Raw genomic sequence first — 26,559 nt, forward strand, 5'->3', positions numbered from 1 at the left:
AACCATTCATGGATATTCCTTCAGTGTGTGTTTTGAAGACTCTTTACATTTTGAGTAAGAGTCAGATAAAACATTTTCTCTCTCGCCAACATCTCAACATCTAGAGCTGTGACTCTCACCCCTCGCCATCAAATACCCATGCTGCGCATATTTTAGGGTGAGTCCAGTAGACTTGGTTCAATTAGGGACCAAAATGTCAACGTTTGTTTTATATTTTCACCTGCAGCAGTTCTCTTTCTCTCTCTCTCTCTCTCTCAATATTTTTGGGTTATCCTATTGTGTCAAACAATACAAACCAATTGAAAAACCTGTTCCTCTCCCCCATGCCTGTGGTGTCGCTGCACCAAAAACTACCAAAGGAAGCAACACGGAAACCTCAGAAGTAGACATGTTTGCATTTTCCTTCTTCTCAAAATGCAAACAACAATGGAGCAGCATCAGATTTTAGTGGTTTTATCTTTGGCAAAAGACCACAAGCCATTTCTCCCTCTACTGCTAGATTTATGTACCCAAAAGGACCTGTGGTATAGTTCACTTCCTGCTTTTGAAGCAGTTTATGAATTTGAATCGTGCCAGAGTTCACTTCAGTATGAAGATTTTTAGGTGGAAGAGAGTTTGCTTTTTCTTGGTCCACATAAAGGTTTGATTGCACATTCACACGTCCCCAAAAGAGCCGGACTTTATTGGCAAAGAGACTAGATTTCGACTAAACAGGAATGATGTGAATACACCCGTAGACGTGTCTCGCTTCCAGCACACCTGATTCAAATGATGGCTCAACCTTCTCTACTGCAGAAGCTAAATCAGAACATGCAGGGGAACTTGAGGACCAGAGTTGGGATCTAGTGAACACGCTAAGGGTACACACAGTTATACCCAACCTTCACAGTTCAGGGCAGAGTCAAAGACCCATAACGATGCCAGAACAATCTTCTTCATAGATCCGCATATGCTATTAATCACAGAACTGCCAGAATATCAGGAAACAACAAACGTTGGACCCGCCATTGAATCTTGCTCACATGTTATTCCCCAAAAGAACACCTGCTCAACCCCAAACACTTGCTTTATGTCAAAAGTAGAATAAAGTTAAGTTTTTGGCATTTTAAAACAAAATCGTCGTCAACATTCTGAATCGTATTTGGACAGAATGTACCGTAGCAATTATACACACGAGGGGTTGTGATCTTGATGGGTCATCGGGACCTAAAACTAAACCAGCTTTCAGACCCCGTAGCATGAACCTGCAGTGTATGCTGTGTGTTGTGGTGTCAGGACATCGGCTGAGTTTCATCTCCAGCCACAGGCAGAATAGATTTGCACCATGCGACCTCTATCAAGTGCCTGGATGAAGCTTTGATGTGGATCCATAAACTAAAGTGTGAGCAGACAATTCTGTGTTGGCCTTTAGCGCCCTTGTCTCTTTAACTCCTACCTGTTGCTGTCACTGTGTCACGTCATGCTGCAGATTATATGTCAATGTGGACACCCGTCTTCTCTCTCCTCTCCCTCTCTTCACCTCTCCCCTTCATCTCTCTATTTACACTTGACTGTCTATGATCTCGTGCAGGTCACTAAGGATTACAGACTGGCAAGGGTTTCTGGTCCATTGACATATAATGACATTACAACTGCTTCATCGGAGGGGAGGAGGGACATTTGGACAGACAGAGAGAGAGGCTGGGATGAAGCAGAAGCAATTGATACAGGTCAGATTAGAGCTCATATGCAACCATCCAAATAAACCCGAACAAATTATCAATTTCTGTGCCGTCGCAGAGCTCTTTTTTTTTTTTTTTTTTATTTCAGGTGGACTTATTTCTGGTATAACCTGAGCAGAAATGTGCTTGATTGAGGCAAGCAAATCTTTCAGTTCTTAATCTTAAATCAAGCCCAGTAGCCACCTTGAAGACTTCCATCAATTAGGGGAAATTTAACCAATTTCTTTGAAATTTTAAATCTAAACGTTTCCAAGTCAAATAGCCAAAAGTGGTTTTCAGTTTTTTTTTAGCGGCAGCTAATTATAACACAACAACCTAAACGTTTCTCAGTCTCATCTGTTCATCAGACACTGACTGGAATCATCTCACCAGCAACAGTGATCCTTCCTTCAAAAGAAACCCTCTCAGTTGTTACATTATTTTTGTGTTTTTCCCCTCTTTTATGTTTTGTTTGATCATCTTTTAAGTGTGTGAACAAATTCCAAACAGCTCACCCCTGACCTTTCTTTCTGCCGTTTCAGGATTGGTGAACGTGTTAGCATTAAACCATGCTTTAATGCGAGCGTTGTTCTTGCAGTAACGAGCTTTAGTAGAGTATATTTTCTTTATGAGATGTGGTGGGGAGTGTAAGGCTTTTTCAACCCAATGGGAAAACCTGGATTAACCCTTTCATGCATAAATTATGATCCTCTGTGTCAGGCGTAATTTTTTTAATTATTATTTTTTCCTTAAGGCATAAAAAAAGGTTTATTTTATTTGTCTTAGGTGATCAATTGTAATTTTCCCCAAATACAAAGTTGTTATTTGAAAAATACACTAGTAGTATTGTTCTTTAAGGATTATCTGATCTGGGTTGGTTGTCTACCAATAAGATAACCAACCTGATCATTTGGAGAATCTGCTGCAACCACTGGTGTTCCATTATGAGACAGACAGACAGACAGACAGACAGACAGACAGACAGACAGACAGACAGACAGACAGACAGACAGACAGACAGACAGACAGACAGACAGACAGACAGACAGACAGACAGACAGACAGACAGACAGACAGACAGACAGACATAAATAAATAAATAAATAAATAAATAAATAAATAAATAAATAAATAAATCAATCAATCAATCAATCAATCAATCAATCAGTTTTCCTTTAGGAAGTTCTCTTCAGCTGATAATTTCTTCAGACCCACCGCACCACAAACCTTTGCAAGAGATCTTTCCTCCCAATTTCAGTAACCATCTGTGCATAAATGACTTACTAAACAAATTTTAGGATTAAAAAAGTATTGTTGACATAAGGTGAAATGAATTAGCTGCCACAGCTTTATTGGGGGAAAAAATGTTTTTGCCACGCTTTTTTTCATAATCTGAAGTAGTGCAGAAGCAAGCACTTTTAACAAAAGTCGTTGCAGATTTTGTTGCCTTTCCATTTGCTGTTGATATAAAGCCTTACACTATTCCTAACATAACCTCTACTTGTATTATGTATCTTTTTAGTGACACAAGACACAGAGGTATTCCTTCCCACCTTCCCCTGTAATCTTTGTCTAATTATGTTTGAATGGAAATTACAGATCTGAAGCTTACACTCATAACATGAAAACAATTTCCCTGAAGATGTCCAACAATCAAGGCATCCTAGCTGTGAATATTTTTTTTAAAAACTACACATCTCAAGCTTTATTTATATTATCAACATAAATTTTTGACAAAAGCTGATTCTTTTTTTTTTTGTTTGTTTGTTTGAAGAATCAAAATCGGTTAAGTTTGGTTTCTTTTTCTTCAATGTTTATTTTCTGCCAAATCCTACCATTAAAGGTTTATATAGCTGATATGAAGTCTAAGCCACAGTAACAAAATTCTTATCATTGCTATCAAGGATAGAAAAAACATTGTATATCTGCAGTTCTGGGGAAAAAAACAAAACTCAAATACCGCAAATTCAGGTTCCCTAGAAATAATTTGTCTTTTATTTTTTAAAAGCACTATTTCTTTGGAGAGGAGAGTATTTTGCTTGGCGCCCAAAGAGAAGATAGAACATCATGTCAGAGGTGGTGGCATCACAGTAAATTTTGATGTGAGGCAATGAACTAGTTAAAAAAACAGCTCCTCTTGTGAGGAGTTTAAATATTTCACAAGACCACTTGAATCTACAACAAGTCAGAACCAATCAGAAACTCTCCTTATCGCTTTTGAGCACAATCCACTCCACAGTTACTGTATTTACAAAGTGGCAGGAGGCAAAACGATTTCAAACGCCCTCCCACTGGGACCCCTTATTACCGGAGCTGTTTGTTTTCAAAATTAATGGAGGCTTTCACGCAGCTGTTGTTTTTTTTTGTCTCCACTCCCCCCGCCCCCCATCTGCACTTACATCGCCCGTCCGACTTTTAACAACCGGCTGAGGTTTAATCCCGAGTATTTATTTGTCTTGGCTGGCTCCCAACCTGACACTCCCAAAAAAAACAAACATATTTTTTAATGAGGTGCCAGTCTGCCAGAATAACCAGGGCTGAGGTGTTTTAATTGGCTCAGAGAGCTGTTCTTCGAGACTCGAGTGGGATCATTCAAACGCACCTGCAGCCTGCTCGAGCAACACGTTCCATCAGCAAAAGTTGAAAGCGTATCTTCACAAAGTCCTCACCTACACCTTGCTGCTTTTAAATTTAGAGCTTTAAAGTAGGAATGCCTCTGGATTCTTAACTCATTTTTACCAAAGGAAAAACAATGCTTTGGAAAGGCTGCTACAGGCGGGGTTGAGGGGTAGAGGCAGGGGGTGCATGCCTTGGTCGTGTATAAAATGTTGTGCTTCTGAGACAAGACAGGACCTGAACATGTGCGCTTTACTACGGAGTGCAGATGTAACACTTGCATTGTCGTCAGTGTGACTAATATCGTTTGTCGAGTCGAATCTGATCCTGGAGCCAAACGGGGCTCGCGTTCAGGATCTGACCTCGCGTGCTTGTTGGAAAGTGAATAAAGTTGCTTTAAATTCTCCCCAAACGCCAAGTGGCTGCGCTGTGCAGTCACAGCGCAGCCACGAACAAACATCCATGCAGAAAAATCTGGACTAAAAGCCCCCCAGGCCTGCTTAATATGCTGGTCATGCCTTCCATCTCTCACTCCCTCCTCCTCTCGCCCCCGCCTGTTTGTCCTTTACCTTCCCTTAACCCAGAGTACTGAAGCAGACCTGCGGTTCAACAGGGAAACACTGAAGTGTCTATTAATGCCTAACAAGTATGCATGACTGCAATCAGCAGGAGATGCAGCGTCAGCCAATGTTTTGATTAAATTGTTCTGATAGGGAACCGATTCCGCAGTCCTGCTGCACGGAGCCGTTCAGCTCCAAGGGCAGGGAGGAAAAGCACGCCACGGAGGGGAGAGTAAAACCTGGGGAAATAGTCATAAATCTGAAAAACGTAAACTTTTATGTGTTTATCTGGCACGTGAAGGTTTTGATAAATCTTTTAAGGAGAAATAAAAGAGCCATCATGTTTAGCAATAAGCTAAGCAACAGTGGACAGCTCTCCAACAAGCTCCTGCCAGTCAGTTTGGCCCCAGGATTGTTTTTTTTTTTTCTTCTTCTTCTTTCTCCCCCCCCCACTCCACGCATCAAACATTTAATACTCACTGGCCAAGTTTGATTTCAAAGTGCACACACATATTGGTTCCTGTGGCCTCAGTTCTCACTGGGCTTTTCAACCCAAACCGCAGAACGGAGTCAGTCTATCAGCTGGCGTCCGTCACAAACACTGCCTGATTAGGAATGCATGGAGCATCAGCAGAGCTGAAACAGTCGCAGAAACCGGCCCATCGCCAATCTCAGCCTCTGTGTCCCTCCTCCTCTCCCTTTCTCCCCCTGTCTCCCCTCTGTCCTCCTCCTCCACCCCACCTCCTCACCCCCCACTCCCTCCTCTTGTAGGACAAGGAGGTGAATCTGGAACAGGTGCATCGTCGTATGAACAGTCTTTTGGACGAGGACTTGGCCCACAAGCAGATCACCGGTCCCTCTATCGAGATCTCTGCGCTGGACATCGGCAGCATGCAGCCCAGCCAGGCCTCTCTGGTACCGGGGCCGGAGTCCGTGCGGGACTACCCGCCCTCGGCCCTCACTGTGACCACCTACCTGCCCGGGGAGGGACCCCCACCTCCCCCTCTTCCCCACCCTCACCATGGGGGGACCCTAGGCAGGACACTGCCCCCATCCCAGGGCCCTGGCAGCACCACGTTGCCCCCGCACCACCCTCTCAGCAGCACCAGCCTCAGCGGCACCATGCAGTGCAAACACCGGGCTCCCAACGGGGGGCTCTTCCGGCAGAGCCCTGGCAAGACACCCATGCCAATGTCCTACCAGGCAGTCTCCGCAGGACCCATACCCGAAGCCATTGATCCCACCCACAGTACATCCATATAGAGACAGGATGGGACGGGGGTGGAGGGGTGTGGGTGGCGGCCGCTCTGGACTTTACCCAGGTCGGCATGGGGGGTGGGTTGGGCAGGTTTAGAAGGGGAAAAACATGTATAAATTAAAAACATTTTGTATCCTACCATCCGTTCAGAGAATACGTTTAAAAGAGGGGGGAAAAAAATGGGTATGTGTGGGGCCCGGGGCGGGCAGACGGGTTCCGGGCGGGCTGTAATTTTTTTCTGTACATATCTGTAAATATCGAGACAATGAGTGAGGTCAAAGTGTATTTTGAATATTCTCAATTTTTGAAGTTGAGTTATAAAACACGAAAAAAGATAAAAAATCTATATCTATACACTGATGAAACGTTCTGACTGTTTGAATGGCTTTGTAAATTTTGTTCAATTAAAAACAATGACGCGGATTTCATCGTGATTGTTTTCTAAGTGCCGAAATTAAACGATGTCTCTCGCCACAACTCATCCGTGTAAACGTACTACCCATGATGCACTGCTGTAGGGGACGTTGTAGTGTTGGACACCTACTGTTATGCACCTCTGTACCAAACCTATATCCAGTATACCTTCAGACTCATCGGACAAAAATGGTCACTCTTCCCCCTTTTGTGTTACTATAAAATAAACTTGATTTTTTTTTTTTTCATTAGGCCCGAGCAGCGAAGCTCTACTATTTATTTATTTGTTTTTTTCATTTCAAAGCCGAGGTCGACATCTGTTCTTTTTTTGTAAACGGTGTTTGTATGAGGAAGAGATGTTTTTGTTTCACACAGTCGAATACATTGTTTATATGGACATTTTCTATTTGCCGTCGCTTTTTAAAAAGATGAATGAAAGGAAAAGTAGAGCAAGAAGGTGAAGACTTCAGGCTGTGATCACACAGACGCTGCCTGTAATCTGAGGGAGAACTTCCACTTTTATCGCTGTTGGACTTTGGGTCCCCTCATGTTTCTAATTAGTGGATGAAGACGACCATTTTAAAATATAATCAAGAAAATTTGCTCTTCAAATGGAACATATCCAGCTTTGACCTGTTTAGAGATGTGCTGATCGGGTTTATCAAACCTAACTGACTTTAGGTTTTCTCAGTTCTGATTTTGACTGATCGCTATTTCTTTTTTCTTCTTTTTTTTCCATCTGGAATGTGACAAAACAACGGAGACGGTGGTTTACACAGAAAGCAGAAGCTGATCCCAATTAATGCATAGATGTAGTTGCCTCAAACGTTTATCCTTTCTTTTACTTAAATGCCCATAAATGAAGATGCTATATTCCAATAATAGGAGTTCTTAATTTTGTTGCCCTTAACCAATGGAGCAAGGAAGACAGTTTTTTTCAGTATTTCACCAAGAAGTACCTGACAATTATCACCTCCCTACATATTTTAATAGGATAATCTGCTAAAGCATGAACTACTTACTTATCCAAATTTATAGATATGACCTTTTTTGTTGTTGTCGTTTCTAATCCCGGTAAGAAGCGAACAACCTGACTTGATAATCAAATGTAACCATCAGCAATATGATATTTTTCCTACAGGTTGCTACTTTTTTTTTAAACAGGTTTTACCATCTTGTGGCGACAGCATTTGCACAACCAAATTCAAACTAGAAAAAAAAAATGACTAGATCCATTTTAGGTTTCCCCAATCCGAGGCCTCAGCAGCTGGAGTCCTGAATGTTTTGGATGTTTCCCTAATTCAACAATCCCACTTCAAATGAATAGTTTATTAGTGGGTCTCTGCAGAGCTCGACGGCATGCTGAGAAGGTAATTCAGCAATTGGAGTTGAAGCCGACCCATCTTAAACCTGCCGGCCATCTGCCCTTGAGGACTGGAATGAGATTTTGCTGATATAAATGCTTTAAAACTATCCCTGCATTCATGTAGGTTTTGATACATTGGCTTAACCGGAAGTATAGAATGAAAAATATATAATTGTCACCAGGTCTCCTTTTTCACAATAGTATATATAACTTTGTTTCTTAATTAAAAAAAAAACATGAACTATTAGCTGGTTATCAGGCTATCTGCTCTGGTAGGACTATCAGTCAGCTGCTAGGAGGTTCCCAGTTATGGTTAAAATTACTTTAAATAACAGGAAGACCCTAGAATACCTTATCAGTGATAGGACCATGTCTAACACTCATCCGGTAGTGGTTTAAAAAGTTTCATATTTTTATTGTTAGTCTAAGAAAATCCATCATCAGCATTCTTGAGGGCCAAATGTGAAACTATCAAATTAAAGCTGCAAATTCTTCAAAACTTCTCAGATGTCGAAAGACAAAAGAAAAAAGAAAAACACTTGGCATTGTCTTTTTAATTGCCAGAAGTTTCATTTCCAACCTATAATTTCGACCGACACAGTTGGGGTCATCAGTCCATAAAATGTAGACAAAAATCAACAATGCAGACAAAAAGCCCATTTCTGTCAACCGAAACTTGCATGGATTTTTTATTTTATTTTATTTTTTTCTGATCAAATCGAGCCATTACACAATTCCAACCCCGGCATGCCAAAGCTCGCAGAAAAAGACTTGCTCTCGAATTATTGTGCAAATGTGAAACAAAAGTAACAGACAACAGGTGCTAGTGTGAGCACAGCCTAAGAGTCTCTCACCTTTACCTTGGTGTAATTAACCAGAATATTAAAATGATATAAATGTTTTTTGTTTTTTTCCTACCGGAGAAGTTATTGTCACTTGTGTTGAGGTTTTTCTCAGTAGTTATTCTTGTCAGGATGGAGGGCAAAATGACAGAGGCCTCATATTCCCACAAGTCATTCCTAATGAGGCCCATTATCACCTGAGGGGATGACGGAGGGCGTCATTATCCAAAGTGCAATCGCAGGCTCGCGATGGAGGCGATTCGGCAGGTGCCATACCCCAGCTACTCGTAAAACAGAGGAAGTTTTACCGCGTTTGCCGAATGTTGTTTTTTTTTTCTTCTCTCTCCTCATAATATCATAACGAGCCTTGAAAGAAAACTGTTTAAAAGGAAATCTAAAGCCCACACTTCACCCCGGCATTTTTGCTGTCATAAGTGCGATTAATGTGTATTTACAGTACAGGCCTAATGAGTTTTGACTTCATGTTCATTTGCCAGTGCGGGCTGTTTGGAAGCCTGCCGATCGCTCACGACAGAGGTTTCAGGACATTAACAGCCAGAAAGCAGCAAGGAGCAGACCGACTCGCCTTTGACGGGTTCCCATTCCTCACGCACTAATGCGGAAAAGAAGAAATAAAGAGACTTTGACTTGCAGGAACGAATGGCCTCCTTTCTGGAGATTGGACATCAGGTTTGAATTTTTTTATTTTTATTTTTTTTCTGCTGCAGAAAGTAGATATATTCCACAAATCCTGCAAAGTTCTATGTGTTGTTGATGATGCTGATGTTATTTAAACTGCTTGTTTCTTCTTATGTTGTCTCCACTTATCCACCTTGACAAGGACAAAGACTGTAGATGGATCACTGTTTTTGTGTCTAAGCAATTGCGGTTTGATAAGAAACTGAAGTCTTTTAGACTCCTGTACTGCATCGCTTTACTCTTTTTGCTGGAATTTACTTCATCAACACACACACTCAAGCCCACACGAAGAAAAATTCACAAGAAGGGTTTGAATTCAGTCAAAAAGGATTACAATCATGTCTAAAATGTGGCTATTCAAAACCTGCGCATTTTCTGATTAAACTGTGAATTTCTTAGCTACCTTAAAGATGACGAGATCAGAGCTAGGTAAAGATGAGAAGTATCACACAAAGTAAGATAACATGTACTCCACAGCATAAGTGTTCACAAATCTGAGCTAATATGCTAATACTGAGATTAATGCAAAACGAAGCGTTTCAGAAATGCGTTTAGAAAAACAAGCTAGGTGGTGTATAGGTGCTGTTGAAGACGACTCACAATTTGAAGAGAAAATACTTCTTTTCACTTGCTCATTTATCAGTTCAGGAGTGTCTAAGAAATGATTTAGTCCTCAACAGGTCTTAAACTAAGATGAATGCCACCACACAATACTGGACAGCTATGTCCAACCTTCTTGTTCTTATTGAATTTGGAGGGAGCGTAGAACATTGGTCATTTTTGCGTAAAATTACCAATGTATCTCCCTGTGTACATGAACCACTTTAGCCTCCCAGACAAGCCCATCCTCTTATTTAAACCGCAGTGAACTCCTGCCTAGTCCCTGTTCAGTATATTCTGTAAAACTCCATACTTGTGGAAACTTTGCCGGCTTGATGATTGTTTTTATAGAGGCTGTCAAAACAGTTAGAAGAAAGCTTAGGAAGCTGAACTACCAAGGTGCACAACTATTGGTTGACGTTTGCAAGGCAGCCAATCCAGAAGCACCATTCATTTCCCTTGGCGCTGACTAGCTGTACTCCCAAGAGCAGAGATACGGAATATGTTAGCTTCTGCAGTAGCGCTCACATCATTTAAACTGTGAGAATTAATGCATGTTAAGGTACATCTGGTGTTTGAACTAACAAAACAGGCAATTATAAGGCTTTTTAAAAGGGACCTCAAATATCACCGGATTTCCCTACCCTTTGTGAATACCGGGGCTCCACTATAATCTCAACTCAACCTCAACTGACTCTTCATGGCAGCTCTTTAGATGGCACACTGGTTTGAACATATGAAGAGCAGAGGTGAAGGGAGAGAGGCCAGAGAAAAAGAATCAAGGGATTTCTCACTAGGATATCAAAGCAGATTTTTGCATCCTTGGTGTCTCTGAAAGTTAAATTATTCACACAGGGAAAACACCAGACCTCTCTTCACTGTATCTATTTAAAACAAGCTTTGCGTCCTTGTCGCCTTTCTTCTTCCATTCATGATTTAATCTGCCACATTCTTCGTACAATCTGGGTAAAGCCTAAACTCTGGCTGGGATTATTGCAGTGACCCATACCCGACCTGAGCGAAATGTTTACGTTTGGCAGACTTTGAGATGGACTGGACCCAGGTGTAATTTAGGCCACAACTACAAATGTTGAATTCCATCATTCTACCAAGAGAGACATTAATTCTTAAATGAAGAACATTTGAACAATTGGCCATGTTCCCAAGAATAGACGTCAAGGAATCGAGGCTTGTGTTGAACGGTTGAAGACCTATCTGCAACTGTCCTTTGAGCAGAGAAGGCCACAGTAGAGATGTTTCACTATTACTCACTTGACCATGTTTAGAGGAAACAAAACACTGCGTAACAGCACTGTGGTGGAGTGGATATGGGACTTGCCTTACAGCCACAGGCTCTGAACACTTCACAGTTGATGGCTGAACCATGAACTCTGCCATGCACCAGTGTGTGCTAGAGACAAATGTAAGGCCATTTATCTGACAGCTGAAGCCTGTTCCAAACATGGTCGTCAGCAGTATAATGAGCAAAGACTAAACACCCCCCACCCAAAAGACACAAGGGCCAAAACACAAGAATCAAGGTGTTGCTGTGGCTCAGTCAAAGTCTAGACCTCAACCTGTTTGAAACATAATTGTTGGACATTTAGAGAGGTGGGCTAAGCACAAAACTCAGTGAATTGAAAGAAGAGTGGGGCACAAAATCAGACAGAAAATCAAAGTTATTGGTGTCTAAAGTGATTCTATAAACTGTTAAGTCAGAGTGAACATAGAGCTTCCACACAGTGCTATAATGATTTGGTTGTTTTCTAAATAATTAATTTAATAATTATTAAATTACCCAATGTGTTGTTATTCTGAGGTGGTATTAATCTAATTTTAAGGTGTGATGAGGACCAAATGAGGAATTTTATGTGCCGGAAAATGTAAAACATGTCATATTACAGTCTGATAACCTCGTAGTACAAACGTAACTGGTGTTATTCAAGAGGGTTATTGTGGTGATTTAGAACTAAAATAACATTTCCATTTAATCATTATGTCGTTATCCCTTCTTTGATCTGAGACTGAGATGAGTGACAGAACCAAGTGAAAATTAGGGGATTCATCATGTTCAGCTTTTTACTCTTAGTTATATTTTGTGCTGATTAGTTGTCCAGGAATATTTTTAAACATTTGAAAAGTGGGTACTTCTTCAGTTGGCAGGGCAGAACATGTACGATGCATATCACTGTGCTAAAGTGGATCCGTCGAAGTAGATCCACCTGTTTTTATCCGCTCGAAGGTTTTCGGCTCCCGTCTAAACAGACTCTACATTGATGTTTTCTATCGGTGTCAGTAGTTGATCTTGTGTTTCGGTTTGCTTTTCAATCTGTGCTTCACATCCTGACTGAGTGAAGACCCTGAGGTTACGGTTGGTCAGATACGCGGAGGTGGATTTTATGTTCAAACTCCAGCGCCCTGAATCGAGATGATGACACGAACTGTTGAGGCTGATCGTCTGTCACGAGTCCATCTCTGAGGGAAATCCCTATTTTATTTATGAATATGCTGCTTGGAGTTTCTTAATCTTTAATAAAGAAATATGGTTTACACATTTGTTTGTCTGGCGTGTCGATGACTGGATTCTTGTTGGGTGAGCACAAAGATATTTAGCGAATAGCCCCATAAAATCTGCTAAAATATATTTTGAGGTATTTTTTTGTTGTTGTTCCTTTCGCGAACTATCTTCAGGTGTTCCCCCACCTGGTAGTGCAGGAGAAATTTGCAACATTTGTTTTTTTGTTTTTTATTTTCAGCTGGTCCAGTTAGCTTTCACGCTAACTAAGCCCTTTGAAAAAAATGTTCACCTTGTGTACAAAAACAACTGATGAGTTAGGACGGGTGTGGGTTGGCATAATAATGGTAGTGCTGCACCAAGAACCACTGAACGAAGTGACACAAAACCCTCTGAAGAAGAGACTGAGAGCAATTTTCTTTCTCATAAAATGCATGAAAGTATAGTGGTTGTAGAATTTCTTTCTTGTCTTTGGAAAAAAAATCACAAAGGTAGACTCGCGAGTCCAGCGCTCAACTTACGTATTTGTTTTGGTTGTAGTTACCTGAAATCCCCTGAACTATAATAAGCGACCTGCTTTTAGAGCGGTTTCTTGTTCACTGTACATTTGAACCGCGCCAGAGTTCACTTCAACTGAACCGAGATCTTTGTTTTTAGGTGGACCAGAGTTCACAGCTCCCCAAATACATGGAACTAGAGTTCAGTGAATGTGGGATTTAACAGGACTGGTGTGAACATGCCCTTAACAATCTGGCAAATAAAAAAAAATAATAATTATATATATAGCTGCTTACTTAGGCATTTCTGCAGTCCCATAGCATGCAATCTGAATTATTTGACTTATCTGATGGTTGACCAGTGGTATAAATAGATTCATTCTGATATGACTGATGGAAAATTGGATGAGTCGACGCCATAGTATAGTATGGGTGATGGTAGAGTTGATGATGGGTGTGGATTGGCAGTGATGGCTGGAGAGTTAGATGGGCAGATAGTTGAATGGTCTGTCTGTCTGTCTGTCTGTCTGTCTGTCTGTCTGTCTGTCTGTCTGTCTGTCTGTCTGTCTGTCTGTCTGTCTGGATGGATGGATGGATGGATGGATGGATGGATGGATGGATCTGTAGGTGTGGGTTGGCATGAATGATGGTGGGACAGACAAAATGACAGTTGGATGCATCAATGATGGACGGGGTTGGAGTTTGCTGTTGGGGTTAATATGAAATGGTAAAAAAAAGGTTAAAAAAAGAAAATGTAGATGGCTGATCAGACAAGTCAACATGTATGGAACAATAGATGGGCTTGGTTTTGGATGGCTGAAACAGAACTTGCAGCTCTTCAGACCCAAAGCTACAATACAAACATGATGGACTTTAAACAGTCTACTGTGAAGAATTGTGTCAGGATTTTCTGTCTGGAAAGTCAACGCGAAAGAATGAAGACATATCAATAATGTGTCTTTTTTTTGTTGTTGTTTTACTGCAAATGAAACACAAAATGTCTTTATTTCTAAGCATTTTTTGGGAGAAAACTTTAGTTTTCCAAACTCAACATATGCCAATTCAAGGAATGTAAGAGACACGAAGATGTGGAGTGCAGATGAGCTCTCTTAACTTCAAGCCTACTATGTATCAAAGATTTAAAAAAAGAAAAAGAAACATAAAAACGTCGAACTGAAGGAACAAGTTTCATCAGAAAGGATAAATAAAAACAGTTTTTCAAGTGGTCAGCTACAGAATCAAACATTTATCTCATCACAAAGCAGATGCATAAGGGTAGGGGTTTCTTTCTATTTCGCAGAAGATTCTCTCCATGCTTAGTTTTGGTTGGGATCTTCAGCTAGAGACCTGAATATGTACAACACCATGTCAAAATCCATAAGTCGATGAAACTCCAAGGTTTCCGAGTTTGGATAATGAGCATAAAACAACATTAAAAAAAATTTCATTTGCCGTCTTTTCAGCTGTTACATGAAGGACAACAGCTCATCAGCAGGTCAAACAGGTGGCACAAATTAATTGGAAGGCGCTACAGATTACAGTAAGCTAATTTCAATTGAGGTATTGTTTTTGTGGAAGATGTCTACACGTCTGCATCTAACATTTGACAGCAAATGAAACAATTTCTTTTTCTACCGTGCGTACTTGTTTCCATCCCTCCCTGATTTATATTCAGCCTGAAGGATGTTCCCTGACCTTCCATCTCACCTGCTCAGACGTGTCTTACATTAAGAAGCAAATTGGATCTAAATGTTATTCAAACACCTGACAACTGAGGCTAGGAGTGATATTAAAGAAGCCTCATTGCTTCAATCCAGCGTAGTTTCAATCGGTAAGAAACGGCTGATCATTTTAAAATATTTTCTGAATGTTTCTGAGATTGTAGATAGGGGGCGGGGGGAACAAAAAAAAAAAGCTGCCGATTATTAGACCTCCCTCATATGAATAAGTATGCGCTTTTTTAAAATATTTGATACACCGCCAAGCATTCTGCTTGCTGCCACATCATTAGCTCAGCACTGCAGAACTCTGAACGGAGGCAGACATGAATGTGTGAACGCGTCTCTCTCTCTCTCCCTCTGCTGCATCCTGGCACAAAACATCCTCTGCTCTGTCAATTAGGGGTAAGATTTAGTCTTGACGCACCGGCAGGAGGATTTAAAGCGACACAACAAGATGTGTAGGATGCCAGCTGTCCTCTGGCTTTCAACTCATCCACAACACACTTGGCTGTCACGGCGCTGGCTGTCTGAGCAGGCAAAGGACAGGCTGGCCGGCCGATTTGACTAAATGGTTACATGTGCCACCTGGTTGGGAAGACAAACTGACGGGGCTGACGGTGAGAATATCTGATCAGTCAACTGGCAGGCCGCCCTGCTGGCGTCGGGTTTCACTTGTGGGATCAGACGATCGACTGTTACAGGAGGTGACGGCAGAGGTCGCAGATATCTGAGGAAGATGTTCAGCCTTTCTGCCTGATTAATAAGTTGCACCTTGGACCTATCGTGTCCTGTTGCTGTGTGTGGTGCAATGTGTTTGGAGGTGTAATCCCGAGGTGTGTGCTGCTGCTATGCTTATGGATTCCATGGCGTTAGAATTAAGAGTAAATTATTCATGTTTAAATATTCAGTTAGTGCATTTTAACGTCGACAGTCACAGTTTTAGCGCTACCTGTGCAGCTTTAAACTCTTTTGCGGGGCGGTCTCCTTTGAAGTTGAAGTTTTTTAAATATGCCCTCCAAATAGTTTTGATTGAACATAACTCTCACGTGGTTGGAAGTTGCCTCTGCTGCTTATTTAAATAACTGGTTGCTTTTAGCAGGAAGGTTTGGTGAGTTCTGTTGTTGACTATACAATTGAAATAAAAACTGGACGCAAATGAAGTTTGTCTTGTTTGATCGAATCTTAACGCATCTGGACATTGGAAAGTGTCTGTGAAATTCAGATTGGTGCAATTATTTGTGTTTACTCTCATCTGCTGTTTCTGTGCCGTCACCAACTCACTCCTACTATCGTTCTCTTACTGCCCAGGCATTTTTAAACCTCAGTCAATAAATTGTATTGTCAATGAATGGCCGCATAGAGGACTAAGGTCTCCTTATGTGGATTACTCATTACTATGTCAATGACACCGCAGGTGTATCTGGTTTAAATTGGCTGATTTCTGAGCCCATAAATCGTTCATTCGGTCCAGAAAACTTCTAAAATATTTTTAAGCAAATTTTCTCACAATTTTCAAGACGTTCCAGTTATTTTTGCTTCATTTAAGAAAATATCCTGGAATTAGCATCGTTTAAAGTACTTTTCTTTCAAACGAATAATGGTATAAAAAGTGACATTTAATGGAATGCTAGCATCTACTAAACTAAAGCACAGTTGCACATTAAGCTTTTTATTTCGCTTGTAATTTCTGGTTCCCAAGGAGACCAGATATTCCTACCATGTTTTAAAGTTCCCTTAAATTAGAGTAAAAGCAGCAATCAAATTGTCTCCATGCAATTGTACGAGTAAATATTGAAAATTTAGAAAAACTGACAAGCTGACGTTTATTTTAAATGCAATTTCTGAATGACTTTCATATTCGGTGCTTATCAAGTGAATTAAGCCAAGATGAATTAATGTGGATTCCACCAAAAAAAAAAAAAGGTTTCAATATTAAGTCTGTTTTGTCTCTTAGAGGTTAGCCCTGATCAAACCTCCATGAGATGCATTTAAAACCATAACAGCTAAATTTACGTCATCCATGGTGCAACATTGCGCATTCCGGATAAAACACATCATTACTTACTTTACGCTGAGCAGCTGGAGGGAATAAAAGCTGATGTGGATGTAAGTGTCCAGTTGTGCAGGCAGTAATGGGCCATTATACGGTTACAGGCGGAGCCGCTGTCACGCTTGAAGAGGGGGTCAGTGTTCATAAATCAAGCGGGAGGCCGTGGGGTTATGTTAACGCGGCAGAGCCGTGCACTTCGATTACCGAGCGGAGAAACTCTGAAGTCACACAGGCATGAAATGGAAACCGCTTTATTGCCATAAATATGCAGATGCACTGAACGAGCTGCAGACTCCCAGCCATCAAATGCCGATATTGAACAGCTCAGGTGGGCAAATTAAATCCGCTCGAGGCGCCATGTTTTCTGTCGGAGCCTCTTGTGTTGCATCATTAGAGTCAAGTCACTGAAGTTAGCACCTGTTTGACTAAATAAATCAGCAGGAGCCTTGAAAAGCCCCGAAGGGAGTCAGGAAACACAAAGTCATGTTTGTAGAGAGTGGGCCCCCTCACCCTCTTCCCCCATTACTCCCCTCTGCAGTTGTGACACATTTGAACCTGCGAGTCTGTGAAAGGCCACGACCTGGTTCGTGCCGAGAGCTCGGTATCCCTCGACTCAAAGATGCAGCAGCCACAGCAGATACAAGATATTTACACACACTGTATATAGAAAAAAAATAAAAAAACACAACTTTTTTTTCACCACTGACTGACATAAAGCAAATAAAGCTGGTCCTGTTTTAAGTCAGTTCTGTTTATGTGATCTCAGAACGACAATTCGGTTGGAGAAGTTACTAATAATTTTCCTGAAATTCAGAAATTGGAGATTGCGATGCATTCAAATAATTTATAGATAACACACTTTGTGACCCTCCCATGATTCAATTCCCAGAGGTAAATTTAATATTGATATAATTAATTTACCATTATCTCCAAAGAGTACTTGTAGATGCTGATACTTGTGGGCAGGAAGGATCTCCTGTGCCAATCTGTATTACAGTGAATCTTCGAAAGCCTCTGACTGACGAAGAGGAAGAGTTGAAGAAGAACTCTTGAAGAGGAAGAGTTGTCAATAATTGTCAATAATTTCCTTCATTTTGTGCAGAATCCTTCCTTAACCAGCAATCTCTACATGCTTACTAGTCTTTCTGACCAACTCTGATGGTGCTACCCCAACAGTTGATGACAGGACTGCAACTGATGACTTTTAAGTCAGTATCTACGTTAGGAAATGTCTCTCTGTTTCAGGAAGAAGGGTGCAGATTTATTAGTGTCAAGTTGAAATAAATGTAAATCTAAAGTGCAATGTAAATCAAATAAATTTATTTACAAGGTTTCTCCCAGAAAACTTGCTAAGCCCGGTGGTTGGGCGCTAGGGCAGTCATTCATTGAGCGACCTGTCATGTCTTTGAGTTAAAAAAATGTTTTTGAAGCTGAGGAAATTTGAAAATATCACTTGATAATTATGGGTTATTAAAAGATTAATGCCTGAACACCAACTAGAAAGTCTTAAAAAATTGCAAACATTTAAAAAAAAATAAGCAATGCTTACCCTGGTGGGGGAACAAGTTTATAATGGGGTAAACCCTGTATTCATTTATTGCTCTAATAATCAATAGTTAGAAAATAGTTGAATAATTATAAATTTGGGTTTTTGATTTTAACTAACAGTGATTACTTTGCAATATTTTCATTTTGTAGAAGTGTCAGTTATCTTTGCAAGCCTAAATAATCCCAGATCTTGACAAACATATGAGAAGACTCAGTTTTTGTGACAATGACGGCTCCTTGAATAGGGAGTGTTCACTTTTCCGAGGCGTTGTCAGAAACCGACTGATTTCTGAAGTTTATGATAAACGCCATTCAACCTTCCTCTGGTGGTCAAGCAAGAAAACCGATGATCAAAGACACCATTCAGCCAACTGGAGCGAGTTTGAGCTCATTTGCAAAATGAAATAGGCAACATTTTAGTCCATATGTGCACAGCTTACCTCCACTGTAGTAATAAGTAAATCATCAAAGTATGATTTCTCAAAAAATTAGCACTGTCCAGTTGTGTTGGTCTGTCGTCAAAACAAAACAAAACCAAAAAAAAACCTTTATAAAGCAATGTAGTTTGTGGATGCAACATGACAAATGCAGAAGTGTTGCAGATCATTTTTGAGACACCGTACATATCCTGCTGCTCACTAAATGGACATCTGTTTAAATCACACCTGCCACTTCATCTTCCATCAGCCGACATCCTCCTGCAGGCTGCGGACCGTCGTGTCCTCTAAAACCTGTTCTCTCCTCTCCCGCTGCTCACTCTGACCAGGTGATTGCTCTCATTTTGCAATCTCCCGGTGCGTCGTGTGACTTTGCATTCCAGCTGAACGCGTCGGCTCGAGTGCTATGGTTTTAAAAAAAAAAAAAAAAAAAAACATGTCATAACAAAGCCTGCGGCTGCCCTGCAGCACTTCGACACCGTGCAGTGAAGTGAAAGTCATTCTGAGCTGATGTGGGAGTAATTAGAGGGATTAACTGTTATGTAACTTAATTGACAAGCAGAAGATCTTCATTATTATTGTTTAATTGCTATGAAGGTGAGCATGTACTGATGAGAAAACTGTGAAGCTTTAGGCTGAGCTGTTGTTGCCCTGCGTGTGAAACCTCTAATGTCGGACATGACGGGGCTTTTCTAGAACGTCGCCACGGCAATCATGTTATGGAGGCATACTTCGGGGGGGGTATTCATTTTTTAATTCTAATTTGCAGAAGCGGAGCACAAATCTTCAAAATACTTTTAGCACATTAAATACATTAAGCAAAAAAAGTGAAGGAGTTTGATCTTTAAGACGCCTACATTGATTCAGTACAGTCGACATCTAAGACTACATTTGCGTAGTAGACAAATTGTAATCCTTTTTTTTTTTTTTTTGCACATGCATGACCTATATTGGGCTTTTTCAGGGCAATCTGAACGACCCAATTCCAAACTTTTCACCCCTCAAACGAATCTGATCTGTGCGACTTCCACATGCGGTTCTGATTCAGATACGTATTCGATTGTTTTCAAAGCATCTGCAATCTGAACAGCCAAGTCGCATTTTATCCAGCTTTTATGTCACTCATGTGAGACAAGCGTCATAGCTCTCCACCAGAAGAAGCCAGTTTAGCCAGACATAAAGAATGGTTGAAATTTATGATGATGAAATTATCTGTCGCTCAAGCGCATCAAATCACAATCCCTTCGTTCCTGACTTTGACTACTCGTACAAACAGACTTCCCTATAGAAGTTCACGAAACGCCATTGCTATTTGTTGTGCTTCAGTTTATTAGCCTCTTTCGTCTTGTTACGATCTTCTGACATTAATCTCGGCTCCCATTGCAGAGTAAACGTTAAAATTGATCCATAAACCACCCCGTCCATCGATGCGTCTGTAAACGGTGCGCTGCTGTGTGACGACAACCTTTTTCTTCTGCGTGTGCTTCGGAAACGTCGACCGTTCATGCCGTAAGTCTCATTGCGTTCTGACAAAAATAAAAATCTGATTTTAGCAAAAAACTGGAATTGAGCATCAAGACCCGCTGTGTGAACGTGGCCTTGATGTTTCAGACGTCTCTTTAGCTGAATTCAGTGAAGCTTTTAATGATTGTGCAAAACCAGCAAGGGTGTCATCTCACTCTCATTGGGTGACTTTTGTCTATTTAACATCCTCCTCTACGCTGCTTTCTTGCATGAAAAGAGCAAAAACATTGACTGTGTGTGTGTGTGTGTGGGTGGGGGGGGGGGGGAAATCTCACTTTTCACTTTACCGTCAGTTTCTGCGCTTCCTTTCTTCTGGTTCATAACGTGCATAAGCACAGCTTTTCTTCTTACACATGAGGAAGAAGTGTCTGAGCTCTTATCCACCCATTCATGGACACAACCTCTGCCTCTCTGTCCTCCACCCATTAATCCCTCCATATTTTTTTCCCCCTCATTTTACACACACACATACACCAGCTTCTCTCTGACTCTTTCTCTCTCTCTCACACACACACGCACACACACATTGCTCTCCCGCCGATCGCTCTGTCATACAAACACTCTGAAAGCAGTTGCGTGGTAACAGACTGAAGCGCCAGAGTTAGTGAGAGGGAGCGGGATCAGTGGGAAGCTGGTGACGGTCTGTCCGCCCTCGCAGCCCAATCCCGAGCCTTTTGAAAAGTCCAGAGAGCAGGACGCAGCGTGTGCAACTTCACCTGCTGGCCAGCAGTCGATCCTACAGAGCCTTGCGGCCTCTGATCTGATTTCAGAGTGAAAAACGGGGGGAGGAGACAGCTCAATGAATACCGTATTATAACTCCAATAGAATCGACCCTGGTGGGGATTTAAGTTTAGTATTAAAGGATTATGCATAGCAGATCTCAAGATTATGTTTCGAATTTAAGAGGAGGGATTCGTTCCTCAATTAAGTGCTATACCAAACAAAAAACAGAGATCATAGGTAATAATAGTGTTGACTACAGACATATTCTGTCCGAACAAAGAAAACTCAACTGGTGGTTGGAGTTGAAGACGAGCTGGACGGAGCTAAATAGAAGCAATCCATGACAAAATGTGACTAATCTTAAGAGACAGGAGTCATTTTGCAAAGGTGCTACATCAGTCAGTCTCTCAGATTGTCATATACACTGAATAATGAATTAATTTATTAAGTGGGTTTAACTTGACAAATTTAAGCTAGTCTTACGCAAATCATTAAGTTTACTTCAAATAAAGAAGTAAACTAATAAAGGATAGTTGTTGTTTTTTTGGCTCAAGAGACCTTTATTTTAGAGTAGTTAGACAGGAAAGTGGAGGAAGACATGCGATAAAGGTCTTCAGGCCAGGAATTGAACCTGTGATGGCCGCATAGAGGACTAAGGTCTCCTTATGTGGATTGTGTTCCACCCCTAAACCACCACGGCATCCCGGTCAGCACAGGGTCAGTCCCTGGTGACGCTTGCATCATGACGTCAGACGTACGATACGAACGCGGCACGGAACTTAACTGCTTCAAATAAAGTCAAAGTATAAAGTTTAAGTTAAAAATGTGTAACTTTTCAGTTAATTCAACTCAAAATAGTAGGTTGTCGTCACTCAACCAAAAGAAGTAAGTCCATTACAGGAACTACAGCCCAAATACAGTTTTTAGCGTGCACAGCTAACCTCCTGTTGCTACAGCTCATGGATTGTTCTGCTATTGTTTGCCAAGTTTGATCCAAGCTTCAGTTGTCCGACAGGTTGCTTCACAGTCGTCTCTAAAGGAGTTCATAGTAAACTCGCAGACTGTCAGGCATAGGTCCGGTGGTTGCGAAACAAGCCCAAATCATGTGCCCTCCACCATAGTTGGAAGTTAGTATTTGGTGTTTGTGTTGATATGGTTTTTGAGCAATACATTATGACCACACATGATCTCATTTATCCATGGTCTAAAGTTGTATCTTGGTCTGTTTTTGGTTAATACTTTGCGAACCAAATCCTTCATGCCATATGGTTTTTAAAAGAGTAGGTAGTCTCCTACCTACTCAAGCCGTACCTGTTCAGTCTTTTTTTAACTGCTCTGCCATGAACCTTTACATTTAACAGACTTTAAAGTATCATTACGATACAGTTGGTTTAAAGTCTTCCCATGTGTTCTGCTGCGTATGCTCGCACTCCTGCAAGCGAAAAGGTTCGGGGTAAACAACGTATAGAGATTTCAAACTTTTCCTACAAGCATAATAAATAAATAAAGATGCACTCTGTAGGAACTGCTCAGACATTAGACCTCTTCCCGTTTTTCTCCAACACAGAAAAAGTTTGCTGCTTCGGCTTAGCAACAGCCGGGTAAAGCTTTTTCCAGTGACTTTGTCGGACTTTTCTCCTTTCATCATCACTCTCTGAAAATTCTGGTCCCAACAAGCTCACTTCCCAAAACTTTTACTTTCCCCTGTGAGTAGATAAAAAAGCTGAATATGTAGAAGATGGCTTTGCCTCTTGGCTCTCTCTCAAGGGGGGCCACATAGTCCAACCACACATTCGAGGAACCACACCGCCGTGGTTCCGAGTCCAGCGAGAGCTTTGATCAGGCCGTCTGCACTGTGTGACCTTTCTGAAAGCTATGGAGGAAGCTACATCACAGATGATCACGCACAATTTGCTGTCTCCTGTCAACAGAAAAAAACACAATCTTCTAACTTTGATTCTGTGTTTCCATTTGGCATCGGTGGGCTAGATTACTAAAAACACAGATGATTGTAACGCAAACTCTAGAAATAATACAAACATTGCTTCAATTTCAAATGTTTCCTGCACTTTTGACGGCGGCGTCTTTGCTTTACACAAATGTTTGTTCTGCTGCTCACCGAGCAGTGAGGAAATCATCCTAACAACATCCTAATAACTCATTCATCCAGTTGTAAAGGTCCGTCATTGAACTGCGAACAGCAGTCTGAAAACATCATCACCCCCAGGCCCCCGACTTATTACTATTTGATAAAAAAAACAAAAGTTTCCCAACAGGAAGAAAAGAAAAACTAAATTCAAAGTACGAAAGCTCCCCTAACTTAGAATGCTCATTGTCCATCCGACGCTTAACACATGCAAATTCCTCTAGTTTTTGACAAGCTCTAAAAATGCCGTGTGTTTCTTTAAGGACTGCGACAGCAGATCCATGCAGGAGTTTGCAGAAATGGTCTCTCTGCAGCCGCAATGGTCATTAAGGAGATAAAAAGCCCCCCTATTGTCCTTGACCACAATGAGACTTATTACTGGTTCTGTTCTTGGAGGAAAAAAAGTGCCGCTTGCCGAGTGTGAGTGCCCTGATTCAATGGTGTCAGTCATTTGCAAGTGAAAAGGTGATGCATCAAGGAGGATAATGACCGGCCTTAAAGGAGAGGAAAGAGCAGAGGGGGAGCAATGAGAGGGAGCATGATGAACCATATAATTAGCTTGCGTGAGAGTGCGTGTGTGTGGGCGTGTGCGTTTGTGTGTCGGCAGGATTGCCTCTGCTAACCTGCTTTTCCTTGCATGTGCTCAGGTGTTTTAAATGCCGACAATAAGTCACAGAAATTACAGCTGCAGCAAGTGAAGCTCGGGCTGCTGCACAACATTCAAATCGATACGATAAAAACGCAAATATTAATGCCTGACCGGAAAGATTGATTATATTTTTTTAGCCTTGATCAAACTCCTGATTATGGCCTCGTTAATCGGGCGATCGGTCGATACTTTCCTTTACAGATATAGAGAAACGACGAAAACCTATCACCCTTCTCTCTCTCGCCACAATACAGGAATGCACGCATGAACAAAGTTTAGCTCAATGCAAGTTAACCAAACCTTTGAAATGCTTTCCACTTCACACTTTCTCGTAGAAACCCGAGGAACCCAACAGGGAGAGCTTTTGACATCACTTCTGAATCCGCATTTATTAGCAGTACAAGTTTCACACAGTCACACCAGCGGGCTTCCGTTCAGAGGAAATTATTTCCAGGGTTGATGTTTACTTTTAGATTTCTGATAGCATCTCTTCTTCCAAACCCGTCAGAGTCCCTCCAGCAGGCTCAGCTGCGATCAGACCTGGAAACAACTGGAGGACTTTTACTGCTTTTGCTTGGAGAACACAACTGATGCAACCCTGTTCTAACCATCCTCCGTCTTTAAATGTGCAAGAGGTGTGGAAGTTTTGCCCCAAACTTTGCAAATTTTGTATTTCTTGAATCTGCAAGGCAACCCTGACCGAAGATACCGTTTGCCTAAACATGCTAAGGAAAAAAAAAAAAAAAGCCAAATTTACTTTGCTACCTTCCTGCAAATCTATGTAATACCCCACACTTATTCCCTGGAACTGTGATCTTGCCTGTATTTAACCCTGTTTAGTCCCCAAATTTTTCCTGCAAAATATTTCCATGCATTTTAATCCTTAGATCTCCCCAACACGTAATATTTGTGAATGATTCTATTCCATGTTGTTTAACTTTATACACGCCAGTTGTCGCTGGAAAACCGCAGTCAAAATGTGTACTTGTTCCTAAATCTGACCTACTTACGCACGTGAAAAAATTAAAGTATAAAAATGAAATAGAAATTAATGTCATGCATAATCTTAACTAAGCATGACTACAAGTGTGTTCAGAACTGTTTAGGATGCATAAAGATGAAATGCCATATCTTGCAGATGGCGTTGTCTCAAGCAGCTGTCATTAATCATTGAGGCAAAGGAGGAACTCTGTTCCACCATAGCAACCAGAACTTTTGGACTGTGTCCAGAGCCAGTTTTAGGAAGATGTGTGTGGACTCATTGGAACAGCTACCCCATGGGTGAAGCTAGGCTCCCTAACTTGTACCCAATCTGAATATGTTGGCCCCTAATAAAGTACCTGCAGCCTTGGTTGACAGTAATAGGGTACTATGCTGTTATTGACTGATTGTTTAATTAATGACCTCACATCTTCACATCTTATAGAAGCCATTTGGTGCATTGAATATGCGCCACACTTTGTCAAAAGGGTTATCTGTTGCCTTTAAGTCATCCATCAGATGGATTGAGGCCATTATCTCATCTCTTCCTTCATCTCTTCCTTCTTATTGCTTTTGAGATGGCTTCATTGTATCAGGGTTATATGACCAATACATGTGGCACAGGATGGTAGACAGAGGTGAGCAGAAGCCCAAAAGTGGGTAAGGCTGAGCTTAACATGTTGATATCCACTTTATTCTTGAGATGGGTCAACTCTGCCAATAAACAGTATTTTTCTCTTCTCTTTTTTTTGTCTGTTTTTTTTTGTTCTGCTATCTGTGTTTTGTGTGCATGTGTGTGTGTATTTTACTTCATTTTATGATGTACAATTAATTATTATGTGTAAGTATTTAAGAGCAGCACGTCTTCTGCTGTATTTTAATGGGCATATTGGACAAATAACGCGCAGTTAAACTCACATGGCTGCGATAGAGTTTTCTTGTTCTTTTCTTTTTGGTATAGAGGTAATTATCATTAACATAAAATTAAGGAAATTAAATTGATTTTTTATTTTTTTATTTATTTTTTTTTAATTCTTATGCATCCATAAGATCTACTACCACAACTGCCCCCGTGTGGCAGACGTCACCCTCCTGGTCGTAGCGTGAACTTCTTTCACCTGACATTTGTATCGACAGGAAGGGTTTGGCCGTTTACCCCCGGAGCCTTCAGCCAGTGACGGCGGCTGAAACCTTCACGATGGGCTAATCGTGACAAGGAACCAGTTGCCATGGAGATGTCGCCAACCTTGAGAAGTAATTCACCTGATCAATATTTGCAGAGTGGAGAGGAAGGAAGGGTGGTGGTGGTGGGGGGGCAGAGGGGGGATGAATGTGAAAGGGAAGGATATAGAGGAAACGCACTGGAATGTTGTTTGACAAATAGACAAAGGTAGAAATGTTCTTTAACAAGAGGAACAGAGACGGGTCCGTGATGGGAGGAGGAGGCGAGGGCGCAGCGTTCCTCGGAGAAATCCCGCTTCACTTTGTTGCCCGGAGCCAAAACTATCAGGCGCCCGGAAACAGAATCGCCTGAACTACATCTAAGGGAGGAGTGATGGGTTTAAGAAGGCCAGCTAATCGGAAAAATGTGTTTGTATCCAATGTGGTTGACATCCTGTTGGATGTGGGGGTAAACTGCACACATTATCTGTGCTTCCTCCATCTCAAAGGCATACAATTCTTTTTTTTGTTGTTGTTTTGCTTTGTTGTTG

General features: G+C 41.3%; 1 protein-coding gene across 5 annotated transcripts in view; it reads left to right on the forward strand.

The window, feature by feature from the left end:
• Window positions 1-12,601, forward strand: part of grid1b (glutamate receptor, ionotropic, delta 1b) — a 442,704-nt gene extending 430,103 nt beyond the window's left edge. The window contains exons 17-19 of one of the 5 annotated variants that reach the window (XM_044102209.1): window positions 1,571-1,709; window positions 5,648-8,096; window positions 9,879-12,601. In XM_044102209.1, coding sequence (XP_043958144.1) covers window positions 1,571-1,709; window positions 5,648-6,114 — 606 coding nt within the window. In that variant the 3' untranslated portion in view covers window positions 6,115-8,096; window positions 9,879-12,601. Of the gene's footprint in view, window positions 1-1,570; window positions 1,710-1,809; window positions 2,388-5,647; window positions 8,329-9,253 lie in introns of those variants that run through there. The other 4 variants (XM_044102212.1, XM_044102211.1, XM_044102210.1 and 1 more) reach the window with 4 other exon arrangements.
• The last annotated feature ends 13,958 nt before the right edge of the window (window positions 12,602-26,559 follow it).

Source organism: Gambusia affinis, linkage group LG20, assembly GCF_019740435.1.
Source record: "Gambusia affinis linkage group LG20, SWU_Gaff_1.0, whole genome shotgun sequence".
Lineage (NCBI taxonomy): Eukaryota > Metazoa > Chordata > Actinopteri > Cyprinodontiformes > Poeciliidae > Gambusia > Gambusia affinis.